The sequence below is a fragment of the Adiantum capillus-veneris genome, chromosome 22 (genome assembly GCF_014529385.1).
Source record: "Adiantum capillus-veneris isolate H3 chromosome 22, ASM1452938v2, whole genome shotgun sequence".
In the NCBI taxonomy this organism is placed as follows: domain Eukaryota; kingdom Viridiplantae; phylum Streptophyta; class Polypodiopsida; order Polypodiales; family Pteridaceae; genus Adiantum; species Adiantum capillus-veneris.
The window spans coordinates 125,698,836-125,720,892 of NC_140952.1; the positions used below are offsets into that span (position 1 = coordinate 125,698,836).

The 22,057-nt window shown below is 42.0% G+C and overlaps 1 protein-coding gene and 1 pseudogene across 3 annotated transcripts in view; both read left to right on the forward strand.

Moving 5' to 3' along the window:
• The first annotated feature begins 5,341 nt into the window (after positions 1-5,341).
• Positions 5,342-7,373, forward strand: LOC147430168 (polyphenol oxidase 1-like; annotated as a pseudogene).
• Positions 7,374-11,683: 4,310 nt separating this feature from the next.
• LOC147430169 (OTU-like cysteine protease family protein) overlaps positions 11,684-22,057 on the forward strand; it is a 62,441-nt gene continuing 52,067 nt past the window's right edge. The window contains exons 1-4 of one of the 3 annotated variants that reach the window (XM_086494669.1): positions 11,684-11,899; positions 19,787-19,875; positions 20,044-20,089; positions 20,198-20,306. In XM_086494669.1, coding sequence (XP_086350795.1) covers positions 19,814-19,875; positions 20,044-20,089; positions 20,198-20,306 — 217 coding nt within the window. In that variant the 5' untranslated portion in view covers positions 11,684-11,899; positions 19,787-19,813. The remainder of the gene's footprint in view (positions 11,900-19,786; positions 19,876-20,043; positions 20,090-20,197; positions 20,307-22,057) is intronic. The other 2 variants (XM_086494670.1, XM_086494671.1) reach the window with 2 other exon arrangements.

Sequence of the window (22,057 nt, forward strand, 5' to 3'; positions counted from 1 at the left end):
TACCCCTATGGAAGAAAACCTAAAGCTTGTGTGATAGTGAAGTAGATGCCACTCAAGGGGCTTGAGAGAATCAAAGCGAAACTCCACATATGGCAACCTTAGAGCCATTAAGAACCCGTAGGGCAACACAATCTACTTAGATATATCGAAAAAGAGGCAAGGTAAATCTCAAGTCTACCCACTACATTGATATTTATGGCTTCAGCTCTTGTGCTCGGCCTTTTCGGATAGAAAGGGTAAATCAAACATGTAAGTGTACAAGACTTGGATTCTTCTGAACCTTCTACGTCCATTAGTAATTTGGATGGTCTTTCCTACGAGTGTATAGGGGATCAAAGTCTACATCTCACGTAGAGTCTCACATTATGGGAGCAATGTTCTATGTCACGGAGCCACGTAGCCTACATGAAGAATTAACATTAGGTAAAAAAGTTCACACACCAAATATATAGTGAAGAATTAACATTAGGTCAAAGAGGTCACACACCAATTATGGAGAAATTCTATAGTGAACCATCAAATGATTCTACCCATGTTACACAGCCTATTTACCAAGTAAAGGTTTGTTGTTCAATAAAGAGCACAAACTGATTTGCAAGAAAATAGTGCCTAAAATTTTATATCAAAATAGATCAAAGATTCTGTGTGTGTGTGTGTGTGTGTGTGTGTGTGTGTGTGTGTGTGTGTGTGAGTGTGTGTGTGTGTGTGTGTGTGTGTGTGTGTGTTGTGTAATTCTCTCCAAAGAGCATTGCATGATAGCAAAGACTTGCCATTAAGTGGGAAAAGTTATATTCTCACAAGCCTTGTTCCTTAAATGACACTTTTACAAGAGCCACCAATGCTACTAGACTCTTCTAATACAAAGCAAAAGCAAGTATCAAGGAAGGCTCAACACAAAACCTCTTCCTTGAAGATTCCTACTCCATTCTGTGTGTGTGTGTGTGTGTGTGTGTGCATGTGTGTGTGTGTGTGTGTGTGTGTGTGTGTGTGTGTGTGTGGTGTGGTGTAGTTCTCTCCAAAGAGCATTGCATGATAGCAAAGATTTGTGCATTAAGTGGGAAAAGTTATATTCTCACATGCCTTGTTCCTTAAATGACACTTTTACAAGAGCCACCAATGCTACTAGAATCTTTTAATACAAAGCAAAAGCAAGTATCAAGGAAGGCTCAACACAAAACCTCTTCCTTGAAGATTCCTACTCCGTTGCAAACGCAAAGTCCAATAAGCCCTATGAAGACTCTATGAAGATTACTCAAGTTGATTCAAAGGTACCACCAGGTGTTAAATAGGGTGTACTCCAATCCACAACGAAGCTAGCTAGCCCATGCCCCAAAGCAGCTAAAGCCTTTGTTTTCCAAAGTTGAAGAAATCCAAGCTAAAAGGAGATTCCAATGCATCACATAGTTTCTAATGCATCAACAACAAGGGCACAAAACCACAAAATACATAACCAATGTGCCTAGCTTCCAAAGTCAACTTAAAAGAGAGTCACCAAAAAGTTTCATTGACAAATAATCCCTAACATAAAGAAATCCGAACAAACTTAAATTTGGAGTATACTAAGTCAACCTTTGCTTCAAAAGGAGGCTAGTATGATAATTTATACCTTAAGCATCCAAAAGCACATAGAGAAAGTGCAATTTCAAGTGAGAACTATAGAGGAATTAGTGGATGAAGTACTCATGAAGTAATACATTGGATAGATCACTATCGTAGCTAAAAAGGAACCACGGGTGCTACTGCTATTCTTTCTTAAAGGTAGTGAGCCATTGTTATAGGTACCTTAGTGCAAGATACTCTGTTTAGAGGGCTAAACACATCTTTCAAAAAGCATACACATGCTAGCAAGGGTAAAGGTAAAATGGATCCTCAACCAACAACTTTAGAACATGCGACACCATGTGCCATTACATCCGCTAATCTAAGAGGAATATCAACACAAAAGAAGGAAGATATGGTTGCAATTCTTTCAAAGAGCTCAAAGACCAAGTCACCACCAGAAGCAACTAATAGGAAGCCAAAATACCCCTCACATAGAGAACAAAAATGCCCAAAGCACTGGTCAACAATGCAAAGCTAAGTAAAAATAACAAATATAGAAGGGTAGAAAGTAAATCAACAACAATCAATGAATCAAAAGGATGGTTGAATACTCAAAAGTCACTTGCTGCTTGCATAAGGGTTTTATAATGATCAAAGAGAATTGGTTACCAACTCCACAAGTTACAGGATACAAAGTGCTACCAAGGATTGACAAAGCAATTGTTTGAGCTGTGTGATATGCTTCATGCTTGAGTTGGTGGATTATTGATTCTCCAATAAGTTGAGTTATTGAGCATTCTCGTATCTCTTAGTGCGTATGCACTCCTTAATAAAGCTCCCAAATCAAGCATAATCAGTTTTTCATCACCGTGTGTGTGTGCGCGCACATGTGCATGTGTGTAGGTCATTGCAGTCTGATTATTACGCAATTGGCTTCAATTGTGAATTTTTTTATTCATTTAAAAAAAAATTGTATCACCAATTGGATATCACATCTCTCCTTCATCTCGAGCCTCTCTTGTGTGTGTTTGCAAATCATTGTTATACAAGAATTAGGCCAATCTTATTTGAATGGCTGCTTGTCAAAACTGACAACAATATTTGCTATTAGTGTCAATAACTTGTGGCATACAACAATATAGAGTGCTATTTTCCCCCACCGATAGTAGCGAGGACAAAGTCAACCAACTCACTCAAGGGCAAATCATGGCCATAAAACGTGGCTAAGTCAGTGCTCAATACATACCCACAAATTAGCTTAAAACAATAACACCATCTAGCATCACGTAACCACCATTCTTGCGTAGTCCCAATCATAGAGATGAATGCAACACATCGTAGTTCTTGCTAGGTTTGAAAGAGTCTCAAATCAGCAGTCAACTCTCTTGCAAATTAGCTGTATAGAGCATGGCACCAAAGCGCTACACACGCATGTCAATAACTTAGTAGCTTGAGTAGCAATCATTAGACCCGTCACAATTTGTGCATTAAGGACCCTCTCAAGCCTATTTTTTGCAAAAAGGCCAAATTGCAACTTTTCTCTTCATCTAGTTGCAGACTTGGCCTACACAAAATTACACAAGGAGGAGTGCTAACCAAGTAGGCCCATCCGATCAAGATGCATATCTCTTGATTAGAGTGCCATGTTCATGTAATCATTCTAACCGCAATGTGTACCAGACTTGGAGGAATTTGATGCTACTATTATAGATTGGGTTGTTGCCGAACATAATTTGCCAATGCAACATGAAGTGATCATATAATTTTGGTACCATATGCATGCTTTTTACATGTTTTATGTTCAACCTCTTGATTTTGTTTAATTAGCAGGATTCCAACGATAGAGATGTGGCTGCAATTTTTTAACAAGATGCATTCGCAAGAGATCACTTACTCATACAATGGTGAATAGGGTGCCAATGCATGAATCACCTCCAAGTGTGCTAATGGGTCATAATGGATTGCACTCTAGACATCAAGATGTTTGAGCCAAAGATCGTTTGCTACTATCATGAACACAAACGAGCTTGCGTATGAAAACATGAAAAAAGAAGCTCCCACTCCACTATACGAGGGAGCAAGGGTTCCTCATTGAAGACACTACTAGAGCTCTTGAACATGCAAGCAAAGGTTGGGTGAAGGGACATAAGTATTAAGAAATTTTTAAGATGAATTTTGTTGCCATGCTCTTCTACTTTATGTAGTGATTGTTCTGGGAAATTACTTCAATGCTTGTTTTTAAGGGGTACTTAAGCAACACATCTTATCGGCTCGCAACATAATGGCAAACATTGTGTCATCAATGTGCTTACATGGCAAACTATCTATAGAGATTCTTGGCACGCCTATCTGCTCCACAATTCAAAAACATATCCATTGTGGCATACTTGCCTTGTATTGGAATGCAATATTTAGGGCATGAACATATGGATTTTTTTACCAATATTAAGCTTTTGTAGCACCTTTGTTTTCTCATCCATTGCCACATAATTTTGTGGCTTGGCATGGCAATGGATGGTATCAACCCACTTGGGCAATGCTCCATATTGTACAATGTGGTACCCAATGTTGTTGTCAAGTACAATATCAAATCGTGACTAGCAACAAAAAAGGGACCTTCTTATCGATTGCTTATACAAGGCTAATACAAAGTGAAGAACATGGAAGGAACATGTTCTCATTGCTAATAAAGTTGTCATATTGGATGAGGTTAAAAATCCACCATTTGTTGAATCCACTGTACGTATTCAAGATTCTGGGAAGCTTGTTGTACGTTCATCTCATTAGAAACAAAGATACACATGGTGTCAGAGTAGACTTGCAAGATGTTGGCCAGATGGAGCGTATTGTCCATGCACTACTATAGATGGGGGAGCATAGTTGCCTCATGCTCCTTGGGTTTTGTCAAAACTAAAATTTGGGGATTTTTTTAATAATCACTTGGTTTGATATAATGCTTATAACCATATTATGTTATTGGGAAATAGTGCACAAAATTTGAGTGCTCGTGTGGTGCAAAGAAGGTTTTCATCGACTATCCACATGGGACAAAACAATAAGTTATTTTAAGCTTGTTACCTTGTTTATTTTGTTGGCTATTTTTCGTTATTGCTTTCCTGATTCTTGCTTGTTTTCATTTATTGCTTGGCATCATCATTAATGGTTGGGCTGATACGGGGGGATGTCCTTACAAGTTCCACGTCCACACTTGTAAGAGACTTGAAGCCCTTCTCTAAACTTTATTGTAAATCTAAGAGAAGAAAATTAACACTTTATAGGGACATTTGAAGGGACTTTCCTTAAAAATCAACCTTGGATTTTTTGCAATCATTAGATGCATAGAAGTTTCATGGAGAAATCAAGGCCAATGGGGCTAGGAGAACCATAGAAAGTCATCACAATTTTGTTAATTTTTGGCCTGCCCAAAGGGCAAAGGCTATAGAGATGCCTTCTCTTTTTGGTGACTAAAATAGAAAAAAATTGAGTTGTATTTTAAAGCTTTTGTTAATAAGCCCAAAATGCTCATTGATTGAAATAAGATAGTGGGCATTCATGTTAAATGAAGAGTGTGTAACTCTAATGATGGACATGTCTTTGAGCTTTCAAATATTAAAGATTTTGGGTTCCCTCTGATGAAAAGTACGTGGGTCTAGTTTTGAGCTTTTTGGGGGTCGCTGAAGGATCCAATGTGGTATGTCAGATGTCTTATGAGTTTTGGGAAAATGCAAAGTTCAGGCATCTTTTGAGATCTTCCCTTGAGTCTCTCTCTCTCTCTCTCTCTCTCAGCGAGGCCAAGCTCTCTCCCTTTCTTGTCGTTCCAGAACCATTTCGCTCCCCTTCACTGACCTGCTCTGCATGATATCCAGAAAGCTCTACCTGTCGCTTACTGCCTTCTCTCTCTCTCTCTCTCTCTCTCTCTCGCGTGATCAACAGTTTTCTGACCATGATTGGCAACAGTGGTCCGCAGAGACCAACATTGTTAGTGAAGGCAGAGGAAGGGAATTTTGTGGCCTAGCTCTCTAGAGTTGATGATGGCGATGAGGAGCTGATGGAATGGGAAGAGGAAGGGATGGGGCCTGAGAGGGAATGGCCGGAGAGATTGAGGAGCATCATGCATGGGGGAGAGATGGAGGAGCCTCAAGCGTGGGAGGGTAGCGAGCTCCGAGGTGGCCGGCCAAGACAGTAGTACTACTGTTGCTATTGATAAGGTGGTGGATGTGATGAAGGCCATAGAGCATGAGAACGTGGTGCTGAACTTTTTCTACCCACATGCGCTGCAGGCGGGAGGCGACGAGATGGCGCAAGAACGCCTAGATCGGCTGAACATGAGGAGGGATGTGTTCTTGCTGGCTCTGTCCGCTGTGCAAGCACTCCCTGCATCTGACAAGTGGTCTTTCTATTAGATAGCAGGCATTCATGGCCTACCTCATGCCCCTTTCGACGGCGTGGAGTCCTAAACAGTGGGGCGGCTACTGCCAACATGGCTCCCCTCTCTTCTCCACTTGGCACCGCCCTTTCGTGGCGCAGCTCTTGGAGCAGTCCATCATCCACCAGGCCAAGGTCCTCGCCTCCATTGTCATCTCTGACTCCACGGAAGAGTAGGCAGTCCTAGCTCCTCTTCCCTTACTGGGACTGTGCTAACCAAATCACCCGCGTCTTAGGCCTCCTTGAAGTCTTCACCTCCATTGAAATCTCCCTTGTCTATGCCTGGAAAATCCTTTTCCAGCACCTCCATTCCCAACCCCCCTAAATTCTTCGTTGTCCCCATCGATGTTGCCAAGCCCTTCAACTCTTCTGATGTTTTCAACCCCACCGCCAGGCCCCACTACGTTGTGCCTGGTCAGGGTATCTCCTCACCCCTCAGCACTACCCTAATGTGCGCCATGTCACTGCCACCTACCAGTCCCAGAACGACAAGCTCAATGTCACTGTCATGCCCAATGCCAACACCACGCTGGTGGAGGGCGTGCACACAGTCTTTGACCATAACCAATGGCTGCCCTTCTCCAACCACTTCTGGTCCGAGAAAACGCATGGTGATGGCAAACAATATGGGCACTACGCATCGCTGGAGCTGGTGCACAACTTGGTGCACACCATCGTGGGCGGCACGAGCGGGCATGTGGCTTACCCAGAAATTGCCACCTTTGACCCCATTTTCTTCTTCCACCATGCAAATGTGGGCCGCCTTTTAGCTCTGTGGCAATACTGCTGCCCCCAAGCCTGGATTTCGTAAAAGCCGTTGCAGCTCAACAGCGAGGGCCCAGAAGATGAGGAAAAGCATTAGCATTAGCTTTTCGTTTTTTATATGTGCATGACGTCACTAGTCAGTTTTGTGCTCTAGTTGCTGGATCTTCATGTCCCTTTGCTAACAGATTTGGGCTTACTGTGTTGCATTTCTGTTTGTGTGCAGCTAGGAGGGAGAGCTCATATGTGGTGCTAGGCTTCTCCGTAGGCCCAATTTTCTTCCCACACTTGGTTTATCTATTCATGGTTCACTTTCAATTTTCTATGTGTCGTTAACTCTGATAAGTAGCCAACCTACGAAGTTAATGTTGTTTTTAAACGATTAGTTAAACGATCAGTCTCTCCTCTTCGTATCTGTCCCTGCTCTTGCATTATCTCTCAGAAGCATATTTCCAGAATTCCTTTTATGATATGATCTATTTGCCATTTATTCTCCGATAAGTAGCCAACCTGTGAAATTAGGTTATCCCCCAAAAGCATGTTTCAGAAACTCCTTTTATGATATGGTGTATTTGCCATTAACTCTTTGATAAGTAGCCAGCCAACAAAATTAGGTTTTTAAAAAATGATCACTACAAAATCAGTTTTTTTAATGAAAATGATCTCTCTCTCTCTCTCTCTCTCTCTCTCTCTCTCTTAATAGTAGTATTTTTGTTGTAGTTCTTTTGTACCCAGACATGGTATCAAATTCACTATTTTGTAACAAATTGGTCTCATAGGTCATTTTGGCCTTTTGAAGACGTTAATATAACATTTCATTTCATTTCATCTCTCTCTCTCTCTCCCCCCTCTTGTTGCCTTTTATCTCCAAGAAGCGTATTTCTAAAAATCCTCTTATGATAAATCTTTTTGCCATTTAATGTTTATTTAATGTGGATTTTCTTTTTAGATGTTGGAAGAACCATATATATATATATATATTATGGGGAAATCCGCTTACTAAATAGCCTTTTCAAAATAATTTTTCTTCTCTCTACCTTATCTCTCACATTCTCTCCCTCGGATTTTCTTGTAGTCTACCCGAAAAACGTATCGCGTAGATGTTTTATGATATGGTCAAATTTTCATCTAATATCTAATTATAGTTGAAATATCTAATATCTAGTTAATTACCAACAATCATTTGTGTTATTCTGTGTGTCCTTAAAGTTGGAAAAAATCTATGTTGCTCTATCCCAAGTGAAAAAGCTATGTAGGACTTTGTGAAAGAAGAGCTCTTGATTGAATATTGCTCTCACCTTGCTTTAGTAAAGGCCTTGCCAACACTTCTTATTTTTTAGATCTTTGAGACTGTGCACTCTTGTTTTGCTTTAAAGGGAAAAGTCTTGGCTAAGTAGGGGACTTAGAAGTACACTCCGAATTTAGCAAATATATATTCACAATTCAGTTCCACCATGCAACATAAAATTTTGCTCTTGGTGTGATCACACAAAAGACATGCATTTGATCCTCCACCCACCATTAATAACCCTACTTACCTCGCAATGTACAAAATAAAAATTTATCAAAATTTTTTTACTCAACCTCTCTACATAAAACTCTTATAACTCTCTTTTGAATGCAATGACAATTACATGACACATTCCCTATCTCTTCATTTCATTCCCACCTTCCTATTCTTCTCTTGTGGATTCCAAATATATTTCTATGAGCAGGCCTTGTGATTTTGTCACTTGTTTACCTTAAACAAATAATGTGGCAATTATGCAATGATTGAGAGAGAGAGAGATGAGCACAACCCAACCCAAATCCAAGTACAGATAATGTGTTGGTAGCTATCCATGCCAACTCCATAGCAAGCCTTTGCGAAACTCAATTGTTACAAGGATTGAAATTTGCACTCTCTTTCTTTTAAAAAGGAATGCCAATGAATGACGACAAATACCCCTTTAATGTGAATTTTCCTTACTCTTAATTTTTGCTTTTTCTACTCTTTAACACTAGTTATGTAATCAGACACTCAAGTGTCCCAAGACATTAAAGTGTTTTGTTTTTCCAACAACGTGCCATAATTAGTTGATAAAGCTAGAAATCAATTTTGTAAGTCATCCTTATATTGTGGGTTGATGATGAGATGAAAATCATGGGCAATTTTTTAAATATAAAATCAATGTTATTTTGTGATAAGTTTTAATTTGAAAATTTTAAAAAATTTAGTGGTGTTGTCAAAAAAATTATAAATTGCTTGTGGCTTCTTAGCAAAATAATATTTCTTTGCATTGTTTTGAAGTTCTATGGATAGAAACAATCTTTTTACAATTAACATTAAGCTTCACAACTTAGTTCTTATTCCAAAAATGCAATGTCAAAATGATGAAAAAGAGAAAAATTGTTTTAAAAAAACTCATGAAAATGTAATTATCTATTCCTCAATTGCATCCACATGAAGTATCTATACACATAAAACTAAGATGAGTAAAAATATGAAAGTTAGACTCAATCGTATTGCTAATTTTTCATGAACTAAAAAAGTGAATTTCAACAATTTTGAGTAAGTTGGAACAAACAAATATGAAACTACAAGAAAAACATGTTTTACTTTGCCATCAATTACATTTAGAAAAGTTGCATACTGAATCCATACAAGTTCCCATATTTGATTGTAGTTATTTTTCTAAAACTTACATGAAACTTGTAAACATGTGAAGCACATATAAAGTAATTGACATAAAATTTTGTATGCAACCTCTTTTTTTTTCGTTTTGATATCAAAAGATGTGTTTTAGAGAAACCTCAACTGTTATGTTACACGAGTACTTTTCATGACTGTAGTTTCGTACGAGTTTAGATCCAAACGTGAAAGCTTACAAATTGTTAAATACTTTGACTAATATATTGTAAGGTTGCAAAAGAATCTTAAGTGACAGTTTCTAAAGATCACATGGCAGTTAAAAAAATTGAGTGTCCTTTTTGGCTTGCTAAAGGCCTTAGTGCACTATAGGTGAAGGTCGTTCAATTTTCATTGCTTGACATGTGTCTCCAAAGAGGTTTAAAAATCTTGTGAATGAAAAGAAATCATGGTTTTTTAAATGCCTTTTTTGGATTAAGAAGTGTAGTCATAGAGCTTGATCCCATGATGCAAAGTATTGATAAAGGGTCCTTTGATTTAAAGACTTTATAAAAATCCATTTCACTAATTTTTATTTATTTATTTTTGTTTCAAAATGTTGATGTGCAATGTACACCTTTCACATTATTTAGGTGAGGCTTTTCGTAATATACAAAACATTTGTGATTGTATATGTATAATAGATAATACAATTTTATATTAAAACACAATAAAATTTAATATGATTGTAGACACATATCTAAAGTTACTCTCCTTTGTTTCCCCTTAACTTAGCATGCCTTAGTGCTCCTCACCTTGTTTAGTATCAAACTAGTGTACTTTTTGGCTTTCTAAAAGAAACCCTTAGTGTTGGGCTGGGTTAGTTAGGGGTACTTTCATAGTTTTCAGTGCATGATGGAGACTTATCTTTCATTTCACATCCTATCCTTACTTTTTTTGCATTCTATTGTTTTAGAATGTTAAAGTGAAGTTTCACCTTACATAATTTTAGTAAATTTTACACACACACATGTTTTTTTTGCATTCTATTACTTTAGAATGCTAAAGTGAAGCTTTACCTTGCATAATTCTAATTAATTCTACACACACACATATATTAATCAATTCTTTTTATTTCACCTTACATTTCACAACTTCACATGGCTTTACATTTCTTGCATTTTATAGCTTGATTCCAATTAGTGTTAACATTCAAGAAATGTAAAGCCATGTGAAGACATCTATCAGACAATGATGCATAAGAAGAATTGGTCTAGCCCCCTTAACAAGATATGGAAAAAACAATGGCCGGAGGAAAGGTGGGAGCAAGTAATGGAGAACATCTGAAAGCCAAAGGTTCCGCAGCACATGAAGGTATTTTTGTGGAAGGTAATTTGGGGTGCTCTACCGACGGGGGTGAAGATTCAGGAAAGAGGGATTGGGTCAGATCCATGCTTGGGATGCAGGTTGGCTAGTGAAGATCGGGCTCACCTCTTCATGGATTGCCCAATTATCAAAGGCCTCGCATGGAAAATATGTAAGTGGGTCCAAAGAACATGGAAAATTGGTTTTTACAAGATTGAATTTTTCCTTGGAGGGAAGAATTCAGGTGGTCCTGCCATCCTCACGAGCACTCAAATCGTCAGGTACGTCTTCTTACATAATGTATGGCAGATAAGGAACCGCCGTGTGTTTGAAGGAGGTCTTGAGGTAGCAAGCTTCGCAGAAATTATACAAGAAAGCAAAGTGCTAATATGGACGCTCAGATGCAAGCAACACTCGGAGGATTGGTTTAGGACTACTTGTGCCTTGTTGACAACAGAGGGCATGTCTAGGACCGGGGAAAATCTTGGCTATCGGTAATCAAAAGATCTCAGAAGAACATGATAATGGATCCTATGTATCAAGGATAAGAGGGCGAGTTGGGTGGGATGGCTGCCCTGATAGCCGATGTAATTATGGTCCCTGGATGACGTCATGGCTCAACACGAGCATGACAAGACTTTGTAATTATTTGGGTTGATAAATATAATCACTCACAATTGTGAGTTTTGCTAAAATAAAAAATAAAAAAATTTAAGAAACTCTCTTTTATTAAGCGGCTGCTGATCGAGTTCTTCCTCACAAAGAAAAAAGATTTGCAAAATGTTTGGACGACTTTCTTACATATTTCATCCGTTTTTCTTTCGTTTACCATGGTTTGCAGCTAGCTAGTGTAGATTTTCAATCGACTCAAAACTAAGCTGATGCAATTCTTTCCCAAACACTGATACCAGTTTAAACAATTTTATCACTTTCAAGCCGTCGTGACCCTTTCACTTGTTTTTGATACATCTAGTGTTAAATTAATCCAGTTCGCAAAGGTTTTGTGAAAAACAAAAAAAACAAGTGACAACAGCACTGTGTGCGGCGCTTTTCTTGAGCTCGCCTTCACGCAAACTGCATCTGCGAGAACCCAATGATCTGCTATTCCTGATTCCCAGAGCATGCTCATATCCTCTCAGGGAAGTCCAGCATTCATTTCCACAGGCACGCTACCTTACATTTTACACACGTTTGACTGTAAGGAAGTGTGTGTGTGTGCGCGAGAGAGAGAGAGAGAGAGAGAGAGAGAGAGAGAGAGAGAGCGCTTTGTCTTTGTCTTTCTCAAGTTAAAGTGTGCAAATTGGGGTTTCTGCTGCTGGAGAGGCTAGACTTCTAGGTTGGCAGCTGGTCCTCCGCATATCTTGGGCTTTTGACCATTTGGCGTGGCACGGTACTCTCCCGCATTCATTTGCAAAGGCCATCTGAGTTGCATCGAGGCTCCTGTATTCTTGGATTCGATTCTTTTGATGTTGAGAGATCTGACTACATGGATTTGGACCTTGGATTATATTTTTTGATGCAGCTTTGAGAGACTTTATTTCATGGATTTGGACATCAGACATTCAGTTGTACACTGGGCCCATTGAGAGGCTTCTGTCTCGTGTAACATATTTAATTTTTTCGCAAAGCTAGCTGAGATGTTAATGAGTTTCGATAGGATGTTCTTCAGTGAATGAGGTGCACACACATGCTTGGTTCCATCTTTGTTTGATGTACTAGTCAGCTCTTCACACAATTCCTCTCTATGTATCTTTGTTTGAGCTCTGTCTCACTAACCTATTTGTCTCATCACGAGAGAGGGAGATGCGTGTCAGCTGTTGCGAGGTCTCATAAATGTCAGAGTGTGCGGTGGAAGGGAAACACGAGCACGATGCATGCGAGAACACGAGAGAGATGCAGCCGGCAACTCAAATATTAGAGAGGCGAATGATATCATATGCAAGAGAGTGGACTAGGGCTGCATTGATATAGTGAGCCAACTTAGGGTGGTGCAAAACCTTTAAAAAATACTCAACCCTTTGACAACAGATGCTGGGAAGATGTAGAGGAAAATACCGGAGTCTAGGCAAAATCTGGAGAGTCAAAATGAGTGCTAAGCCAAGAAATGACAAACCATTTGGCGCCAAGTGAAGATAACCATAGTGGAGGTTGCATTGATCAAGTTAACATGGAAGCTGAAAATAATAGCCAAAAAATGGAACAAATCGTAGTAGAGCATGGAATTGAAGTGCTAAAGATGAGCGTATCATAGCCCATCGCCTAATGGTGATGCAGGTGGAGTGGTACCCCCTGAAGCAGAACACTCTGGGCAAAGGAGAAAGGCCGCCAAGGTCGAGAAAAACAAGCAACACTCGGAGTCCAAAGGAACTAACATAGAAGTAGGGCAAAGTGGCTAAAGAGCAATGCTGGTAATCGATTACTTGGCCGAGGCATTGCGAGCAACATCGATTACCTCAGCCGAGGCATTGCGAGTAGCATTGATTACCTCGACCGAGGCATTGCGAGCAGTAGGGGTAGAAGTTGTCCCAGTCCCAAAAGAACCATAATTATTTGTATCTCTACGATGTTCACACCATCTCCAATAACATTTAGCTATTATGTGTCCATTTCTCCCAGAATAAGTATAAGTAATATCAGGTCGATTTGCTAGGGAGCAGCACCGGGTTGTCCTCGTTGAGTAGGATCTCCACCACCATGGGTTGCTAAAAGCGGTCTCACCCATAACAGGTTAGGGGAATCTCAATCCTTAAGATGCTGAGAAATTTGACATGTGTAGCGCGTGCCTTCCTCTACTCTTTCTCAATTGTCATGCTGATGATAGAGGTGGGAGGGGGGTTTCATGCTTACCTTTTTTGGCCACTTAGATCCATTTGTCCGCTTTCTCTACTCGCTTTTGAGCACTCTATCCATGAAGAGGTCTCCCATGCCTTCTCCTCCTCCGCCGCTTGGATGGTGAGCACTTGTGCCTTAATGATATTCAGCTCTTGAACTTTTGCTGTTGCTGGAGGCATTGGTACTTTTTTTAGAGTTTTCAGTTCGCACATCCTCTTTTACTACTTTTCTCTATTGAGAGAGAGAGAGAGAGAGAGAGAGAGAGAGAGAGAGAGAGAGAGAGAGAGAGAGAGAAATGAAATGAAATGTAATATTAACGCCTTCAAAAGGCCAAAATGACCTATGAGACCAAAAGGTCACATGTGATGAATCTAATACCGGGTCTGGGTACAAATAGTACAAAGAACTGAAAAGAAAATAGTGGGTAGGGGTTGGGTGAAAGCTGATACAAAGGGAAAAGTCACTTATTAATAATAAGTGAAAAATGGCTAAAATAGGGAAAATAGGTTCTGTGCACTGAAAAATGCTCTTGATGGCTACTGATTGTAATGTTGATGATCATGCTGTGTGCAACTAGAGGATATGCAACAACTTTAAGTGCTTGGACATGCATGGCCTGCGAACAAACTCACAAAGGTGCCATAACACTTCCTAAGCTGACCTGAACCCTGGACTTGAAGTAGCTTGTCCACATGCACATAGGGTTAGATGTGCACGTGACATTCTTGGTTCATAGCTGCTGGCTCCTTTGCCCCAGGACAACTTCTACAACCACTACCACATGATGAGGATGCGCTTCAATTGGCTCTTGTTCCGCGGCTTCGGCCAGGGGATCAAGAGAGCTCACCATTGATCAACAGTCTTGTAGCCGTTGACATGGTTGATGTATGCCTTTGAGGTTCTAGACTCATCATTGGTTGATACATGGATTTTTGGAATGTCAATGGCTTTCATCAAACTAGCAGCAGTGGTCTAGACTGAATTTTCCTCGTGGAGATTTGCGTTCTCATGTAGATCGAGATGTGGATATACTCCTTGTGCATGAGCACAAGTTATGCATAGACAGTTATCGTAGATGTGGCAATTTGTTACCTAGGGATTCTCATACATTTTGGGGAATTGCGATTGAAGACGACAGTATTCTAGCAGTGGTGTATGTATTTTCGTGGGACACCATTGGCGCCATTGTGTACGTGACCATGGTACTTTAGTACATGGGAGAGTGATGTGGATTACTTTAGAGATTGATGATACCCACCATCATGATGTGCATCTATGGCATATATCCCCACTTCAACTCAAGAGAGAGCCGAGTTTTGTTAGCAGATTGTATATGTATTGCCTACTGAGGACTCATGATTTCAACAATGTAGACACTACTGAGGGCTGGCGCACCATTCAGCCCATATGTAGCACTGTGCGAGCAAGATGCTTGGGACAGATTCCTTTTTGCAGTTTCCAGTACAAATGCTTGGCGTACTTTATTTGTGGCTTGCACTCCACAGTCATTGCAGTTTTCGTGGGGTTTTCAAAGGAGTCCAGTCGTTTGCTCGAGTGACTAGATAGATTTTATGTGGGCCCTAGACATAAATGAAAGATGACCAATGGAAATGTCTCTTCCTGATAGTCTGTAGTACGGGAGCAAACTGTTGCTCAACTGTCACATCAATGCCAACATAGAAACCCAAATATTTGCAAGTCTACCCTTTAGATAGCCAAGTGAAATTATCCCGGGCACCATTGACAATCCTCATCCACTCCTACAAGAAAACCAAAATACTTGTGCCAATTTATGAGAGCACCATTGGCCAAGCAAAAAGAGCATCCCGTAGACTGTCAAAGGTGGGTGTGTCATATCGTACAAAGAGCATAGTGTCGTCTGCATACTCTTGATCTAGCAAACCTGGTAAGTTAGCCAAAGGCATAGTCAGACCTATCAACTGTGGTGTCCTGCGGCGGAAGAAGAGAGACATGGCCTCGCCAAGAAATAGAAAGAAGTAGGCTGCCAGGGGACATCCCTGTCGGACTGAACGCGGCATGAAAGTGCCGTCCAATGTGGCCTCTAATCATGACACCGCTAGAAGCAATAGGGTCTAATTGAGATACACCTTTGATCCACTGCAACATCCTCTAAATAGTGCCCTCCAAAGAAACCCCAGCTACTCTATCATAAGCCTTCTCATTATCAAGAAGCAAGAACATTACAGGCTGATCTGTCTGACGAGCCCATTTAACTACCTCATAGAAACTGAAGATGTTGTCCAAATTACAGTGGTCCTGCACAAAACGTGCCTGTTAGGCATGGATGAAATCAGGTATATAGGGTATACTAATCATGAGAGCAATGATCTTATACACGGAGGACATGAGAGTGATCAATTTCCATTGTCGCAAGGACAATGTATCTCTGTGTTTCTATATAAGAGAAATAAGTCCCGAACACAAAGAGACAAACATATCTCTTATGTTAATTATGTATTGTAAACCGGAAAGCATAGCAGGGCTAAGAGCATCCCAAAATTGCAGATAGAACTCTCTAGTCAACCCATCCTCTTCACACGACAAGAGGCACCATCGAGGCCAAGCACTACGTCATGCATCTCCTGCATAAAGAAGGGGGCTAGTATCTTATGGCACATAACCTTTGTAACACTAGCTGCACATGAGACCAAACCTCTTCTGTAGAACCCAAAATACCATCAATAATCTAATCAGCAATAAACAAATGCTCAAAATAATCTGAAGCGACTTCATCAAGATCCATATATAACCTGTCTATGGAATCACGTAAGGCTCTAATGGAAGTCCCCTTCGGAAGTGTGCAAAGAAACCCTATTCATCCTATCCGCTTTGGATATCCATGTCGAGACCGAAGCATGATAGGCAAACTCGGATTTCTAATCTAAATGTGACTAAGTGTCTCTCTCGTGTCAACCTAGTGCTCTCCAGGAATTCATCTCCAAGGAACTCCTAGAGTTGCCGGCGTATGCAACTCAGACGTTCCTGTAACTTTCGGTCCCTGCAGAACACGCCTCGTCTCCGCTTTGCAGTTGTCTGTCTACAAGCCTCCGAGACGGAGTGATGCATGTAGCCAGATGGGACACGAGATCTATAGAACGAGTGCACGTGCTAGAAGGTGGGATGATTCAAAGTTTTGAGCAAGTTGTTGCTCCAGAAATCAAGGAACATGTAAGGGAAATTAAAGATGGGCATGGGAGAAATTGGGAAGAGCTTAAAGTAGTTTTAATGGAGGAATATTTTATGGAGGAATCTGAGAGAGTAACAAAAAGAACATTCTTGGAATGGGTTGCCAAGCCAAAGGAGGGACTTTCAATAACAAAGCTACTTAGAGAATTTGAGTGGTGCTATGCACAACTGACAAGCAGAGCCCTTGTGGTGAATCAAGTTCTTCTTGTGACGGCTTGGTTCACCACATCCTGCACGACTCTTTACTAACATCATGGTGCGTTTGAAGCACCTTGTACGCACTTCTTGTGACCCTGGCCGAAATGACTCTACTGACACTCGGCCAAGAGTCCTTTGGAGACATCATTTTGCCTTGAGAGGAGGGAGGACTGGGGATTATTGATTCAGAGATGCACATAGTTCGCAGATTGTTTCCAGGGTCTGAGCCTTGGAAACAGTTTTTGCACCATGCTTTGTCACATCTCTCCTCGTTTTTGGATCTCTAGATACAGTAGGTGTTTGCGTGTGACCATCAGATTTATTGTCATAGATGCTCTGTTGGATACGTCTCATTTGTCATTGCGCTGCTTGCTGCAGGTTTGGAAGGATTTACGTCTTGCTTTGATTCGCCATCCGCCTTCGAGTGTCGAGGAGGTAGCGAGTCAGCCACTTATATGGAATGCATCTGTGACAGATTCAAAAGGCTGTCAGCTAGACAAGAGGACACACATTGATTGGGCTAGATGGGATGATGGGCCGACGGGCTTCCTTGGTTGGGGCACAGGGGATTGGCGCCACCTACGCGATCCGCAGAGGGGTTGCTACCTGTATGAGAGAGATTAATGAGGCTATTCCACCCGACTGGCACAATCTCATCGGGGGACAGACTCGTTTACCTCCCCATCACCGTTGGTGGGTGTACTTCGATCCTCACTCAGGAGACCCGATTGCTGCTTAGCAAGGAACATTGCGGAGACTGGCCATCATGGATGTCACATCAAACTGGAGTTTTAGGGTGAGGTTTCACCTAATCAGCAGTTGATTGCCCATTGGCAGCTTGTTAGAGTGGTAGGTCTTTCCAGAGGAGGTCATCTGTTGACCCTGCTTTCACTATTGAGGAAACACCACTCTGGAGACTGGATTTGGCAGGGAAAGCCACTTGTTCAGTTGGACTCTGGACTTGGTAGGGAAAGCCACTTGTTCAGTTGGACTGGGATCCTGGTGAGTGACAGTGGCGTTCATTGAGCGATCATGGAGCCCCTCTATCCTTTTTGAGAACACTGTCTCCCTCGGGAGGAGGCTTCTTTTGCAAACCCAGGCACTCGCCTCTATGGCCACTCCAATCAGAGGTATGGCAGGATCAACGCATTCTCTCCGCTTTCTAGAGAGAGTTTTGGTCAATGCATCTGAACACGCCAGATCAGCCGTAGGATATTTTTTACATGTTGATGATAGCACATGGAGGATTGCTTTAACCCTATGTGTATGTGGACAAGCTACTTCATGACATGGGTTCAGTTCAGTTAGATTAGGAAGTGTTCTGGCACTTTTGTGAGTCTGTTCGTAGACCGTGCATGTCCAAGCACTTAGATTAGATGCATATCCTTTGGTTGCACACAGCATGATCATCAGATTTCCATCAGAACCCATCAGGAGTATTTTTACAGTGCATAGACCTATTTTTCGTATTTTTGACATTTTTCACTTATTATTTTTAAGTGACTTTTGTTGGGAACTAGGTAGGGCAAATTTGATAAGCTTGTATATAAGAAACCCTAGCGCTAGCACTTTCTAGCAGAAGAGGCAACAGGAACACGACGTTCAACAGACACCTTCTCAACAAGACCCTCCACCGGCGGTAAACCTAGCGTTTCCAGCAAAGGACCAAAGATCAGCCAGCGTTTTCATTTGCAAGTAGATCAGCCAGCGTTTTGCTTTTGTAGCTCCAAACCGGCGGTAGCAGAACCAGCAGAAGACAGATCAGCCCTAGCGTTAGCAGATTGCACAGCAAGGGACTTAGCGTTTTTGCAGCAGGATCCCAAATCAGCCTAGCGTTTTTGCATCTGTAAGAGACCTAGCGTTTTTTCAGATCTTCGCAACAGAATCACAGTAAACTCAGCGTTTTCAGTTTTCAGCATTTAGACTCCGTAGTAGTACCCCCAAACCTCGCAGATCTCACCTTTTTGCAGCAGTTCCTCGCCGCACGATCAGATCCCGTGAAGTTTGCAATTTCAGCCTGGAAAATGCAGATTTCAGCATCTGCATTTTCAGCGCGTCGTTGTCGTCGCATCGTCGTCATCGACATAGAGTCAGAATTCAGCAGATAAAGATTTGCAGGTTTCAGCCATTAGCATTTTCAGATTTCAGCCCGTCTCATCGTCGTCCTCATCGCTGTCGACATCGTCGGCAAGTCCAAAGCATTGTAGAGATTGTGCAATCAATAGTAGACCGCTCTCGCCATGAAGAGTCGGGCCTTCGGAGGAGGGTTTGACAACATTCTGGTGTCGTATTCTTCTCTCTCTATCTCTCAGTCTCAGCACCTTCATTCATAGTGTTCATCCGCTTTATTTGTGTCCATTGCACTCTCTCACTAAAGGAACGGAAGGCTCTCCCTTCCGTAAGTAAAAGGAACCCTTGAGCACAGTTCGGAGCACTCATCTTGAGCAAAGTTCAACATTCACTTCCGCTGCACCTTACACTCTTTGCAGTCACTGGGGTTCTTCAGCCGGCTCCTCTAGGGCAGTGGAGCAGCGTCGATGCGTCTTTCTTCACACCTTGGTGCGGTCGTTAGTTCTTTTCTGTCGGGATCAGGGTCACATTACGGGGCAGTACGCACCCCCCACAGTGGTTTATTCTACATTCGTAGTACAGGCCACCTTGATGTTTACATAGCCTTCACATGGTCACTCCTCTTTTCTACTTCCTCTGGGTGATAGGCCATTGAGCATCTCCCGAGGTCTCTTATGTACACAGAATACAGCCTTTTTCTCTGTGTGTGAGAGAGAGAGAGAGAGAGAGAGAGAGAGAGAGAGAGAGAGAGAGAGAGAGGTTTAAATTATCATGCAGGTTGGAACTCTACTGATCTGGAAAGTGATGGAGGCTGTTGTGAGGAGAGTCATACCCTCCGATAATAGCTGCTTGTTCAATGCTGTGGGGTAATGCAGTGCTATTTCATTCACTTAGTCGTTTGACCCCTTGGGCTATGACACTATGTTGACCTGTTTTTTACGTTCTTTGTTTAAAAAAAGAGAAGAAAATTAATGCCGTGTAGAGTGTAATTAATGTTTGTAAGAGTGCAAGTGGTTGTGATTTACTGACTGTAGGTATGTAATGGAGCATAATAAGAACAAGGCAGCAGAGTTACGGCAGGTCTTATAATCTTATCATAACTGTGATAAGGATTCTTTGTAAACTTCATACGAGAAGCCAATAAGTTCTCTTAAATCTAAACAAACAAGCTCGTGTTGTTCCCTGCAGGTGATAGCTGGGACTGTCTTGAGCGATTCTGCTACTTATAATGAATTGGTTCTAGAGAAACCTAATGAAGTATATTCCCAGTGGATCCAAGATCCTGAAAAGTGGGGAGGTAATGGTGCAGCACCTTTTATTGTATTATCAAGTGTGGCATACTTTAAGATGGTTATGTTTTAGAATTTTCTTTATAACTCTGATAAGATGATGTATGGTTTTGACTCTTTCTTTTTGTAAAAATTTACAACAGTTGCAGGTCTCTTATCTCGAGCTCTCATTGTCTCAGGCACTAGAGCTCTCTTCATGACTTCGTGGTATCGCGCTTCACAGTTGAGGACTTTGAGAGTTGGTAGCTGTTCCCTAGATACTCTCTCACCATAGCATTCCCACACCTGCCCTTACAACTCACTGATGAGTTGCTCCTGAAGATGGTGGCTTTCTGATTTGGTGGCGTTGTTCAAAGCTGTTGTTGACTGTCTATGGGTTCCTCCCCTCAGGTTTAGATATATGCACTTACTGCTGACGTTTTTCGCGAGTCGATACATATTTCAGTTGGGGAGATGGTCTTCCATGAGAGGATGACAGTCTAGCCAAGGATTGCCCTATGTTGGCACGACAACGTTGGCCACAATAGCAGGCAGTGGCCTCCTTGAGACCTACTGCTAGTAGACGAGTGGATCAGACTCGACCTCAGGGACAAGGACAGACAAAGGGGGAGTGGCAGCAGGTTGGGAGGCATCACTCCTTTCGGTAACGTGATGCCTCTGCTAGTGCGGATCCATCTCCTTAAGATCCTTCTTCACCGCCTTCGCCAGCTCATTCGCAGGTCTTTGCCACTTCGGACATAGCTCCTTTGCGCATAGGCTCCACGATTAGCTGCTGGACCTTCTGCAGGGATACCGGTCCCCTTCCAACGCCGTCCTCCCATCCTATTTTACCACCTACCAGACTGCCCATGGAGCAGATACGGGGTACGGATATGGAGCGTGTTATGAACCAGTTGCCTTTACCACCTCGGCTGTGTATACCCCCTCTTGGTCCCACCTCCAACTATGCCTCACAGGCGAGGTTACACCGTAGTTTCTGGGGCATTGCCCGCCTTCTGTCAAAGGTGCACCGGAAAAGGGTGAATTGGGTGATGATCTCGTCTACAACCACGAGATCTCGTCTACAACCGCAAGCAAACCTCCTCTCGAACAAGCAGCCAATGGATCTCCGATCTATCGTGATAGATCTCCTCGTAGATGAACTCCAATCGCATACCACCCACTGAACGGGCACGGGTAGCAATCTGCAAGTGCACGTAGGGGCTCAAGGCGGTGAAGTGCTAGAGAGAGAGAATGAGATCGCTGGCAACGTCGGGGGAGAGAGAGAGAGATCGATGGTGCACAAAAAAAACGCTAGAGAGAGAGGCCGCACACACAAACGCTAGAGAGAATGCTAGAGAGAGGGTGTGCCCAAAGGCTGGAAGCTCTGGTCACTGATACAACATGCCAAAAGTACAAGGGGGGAGGCCTACATATATTGGGCAATAGGCAAATTGCTCTACCAAGCATAAAAACCCCATGCTTGTTAAAATAGCCAATAAATGCTAAGAAATATGTAAACTCACTAAAAGTGACATGGGACACATATTTAGTAGCAGAATTGGAGAACACTCGAGACTCTGACCCCACCCTAGGAACAGGGTCCTGCCTCATGCTAGCCTATCGAGTGGGCAACACCACGGAGTGCATCGCCGAGAAAAGGTACATCTATCCCAGATATGGCCGGGCACAGCCACAAAATAGCCCTCACTCCCGAATTTGCTCCTTGGAGATACTGGAGCCACCATCGGACAGGAATATGAACCCCTCTCAGCTTCCG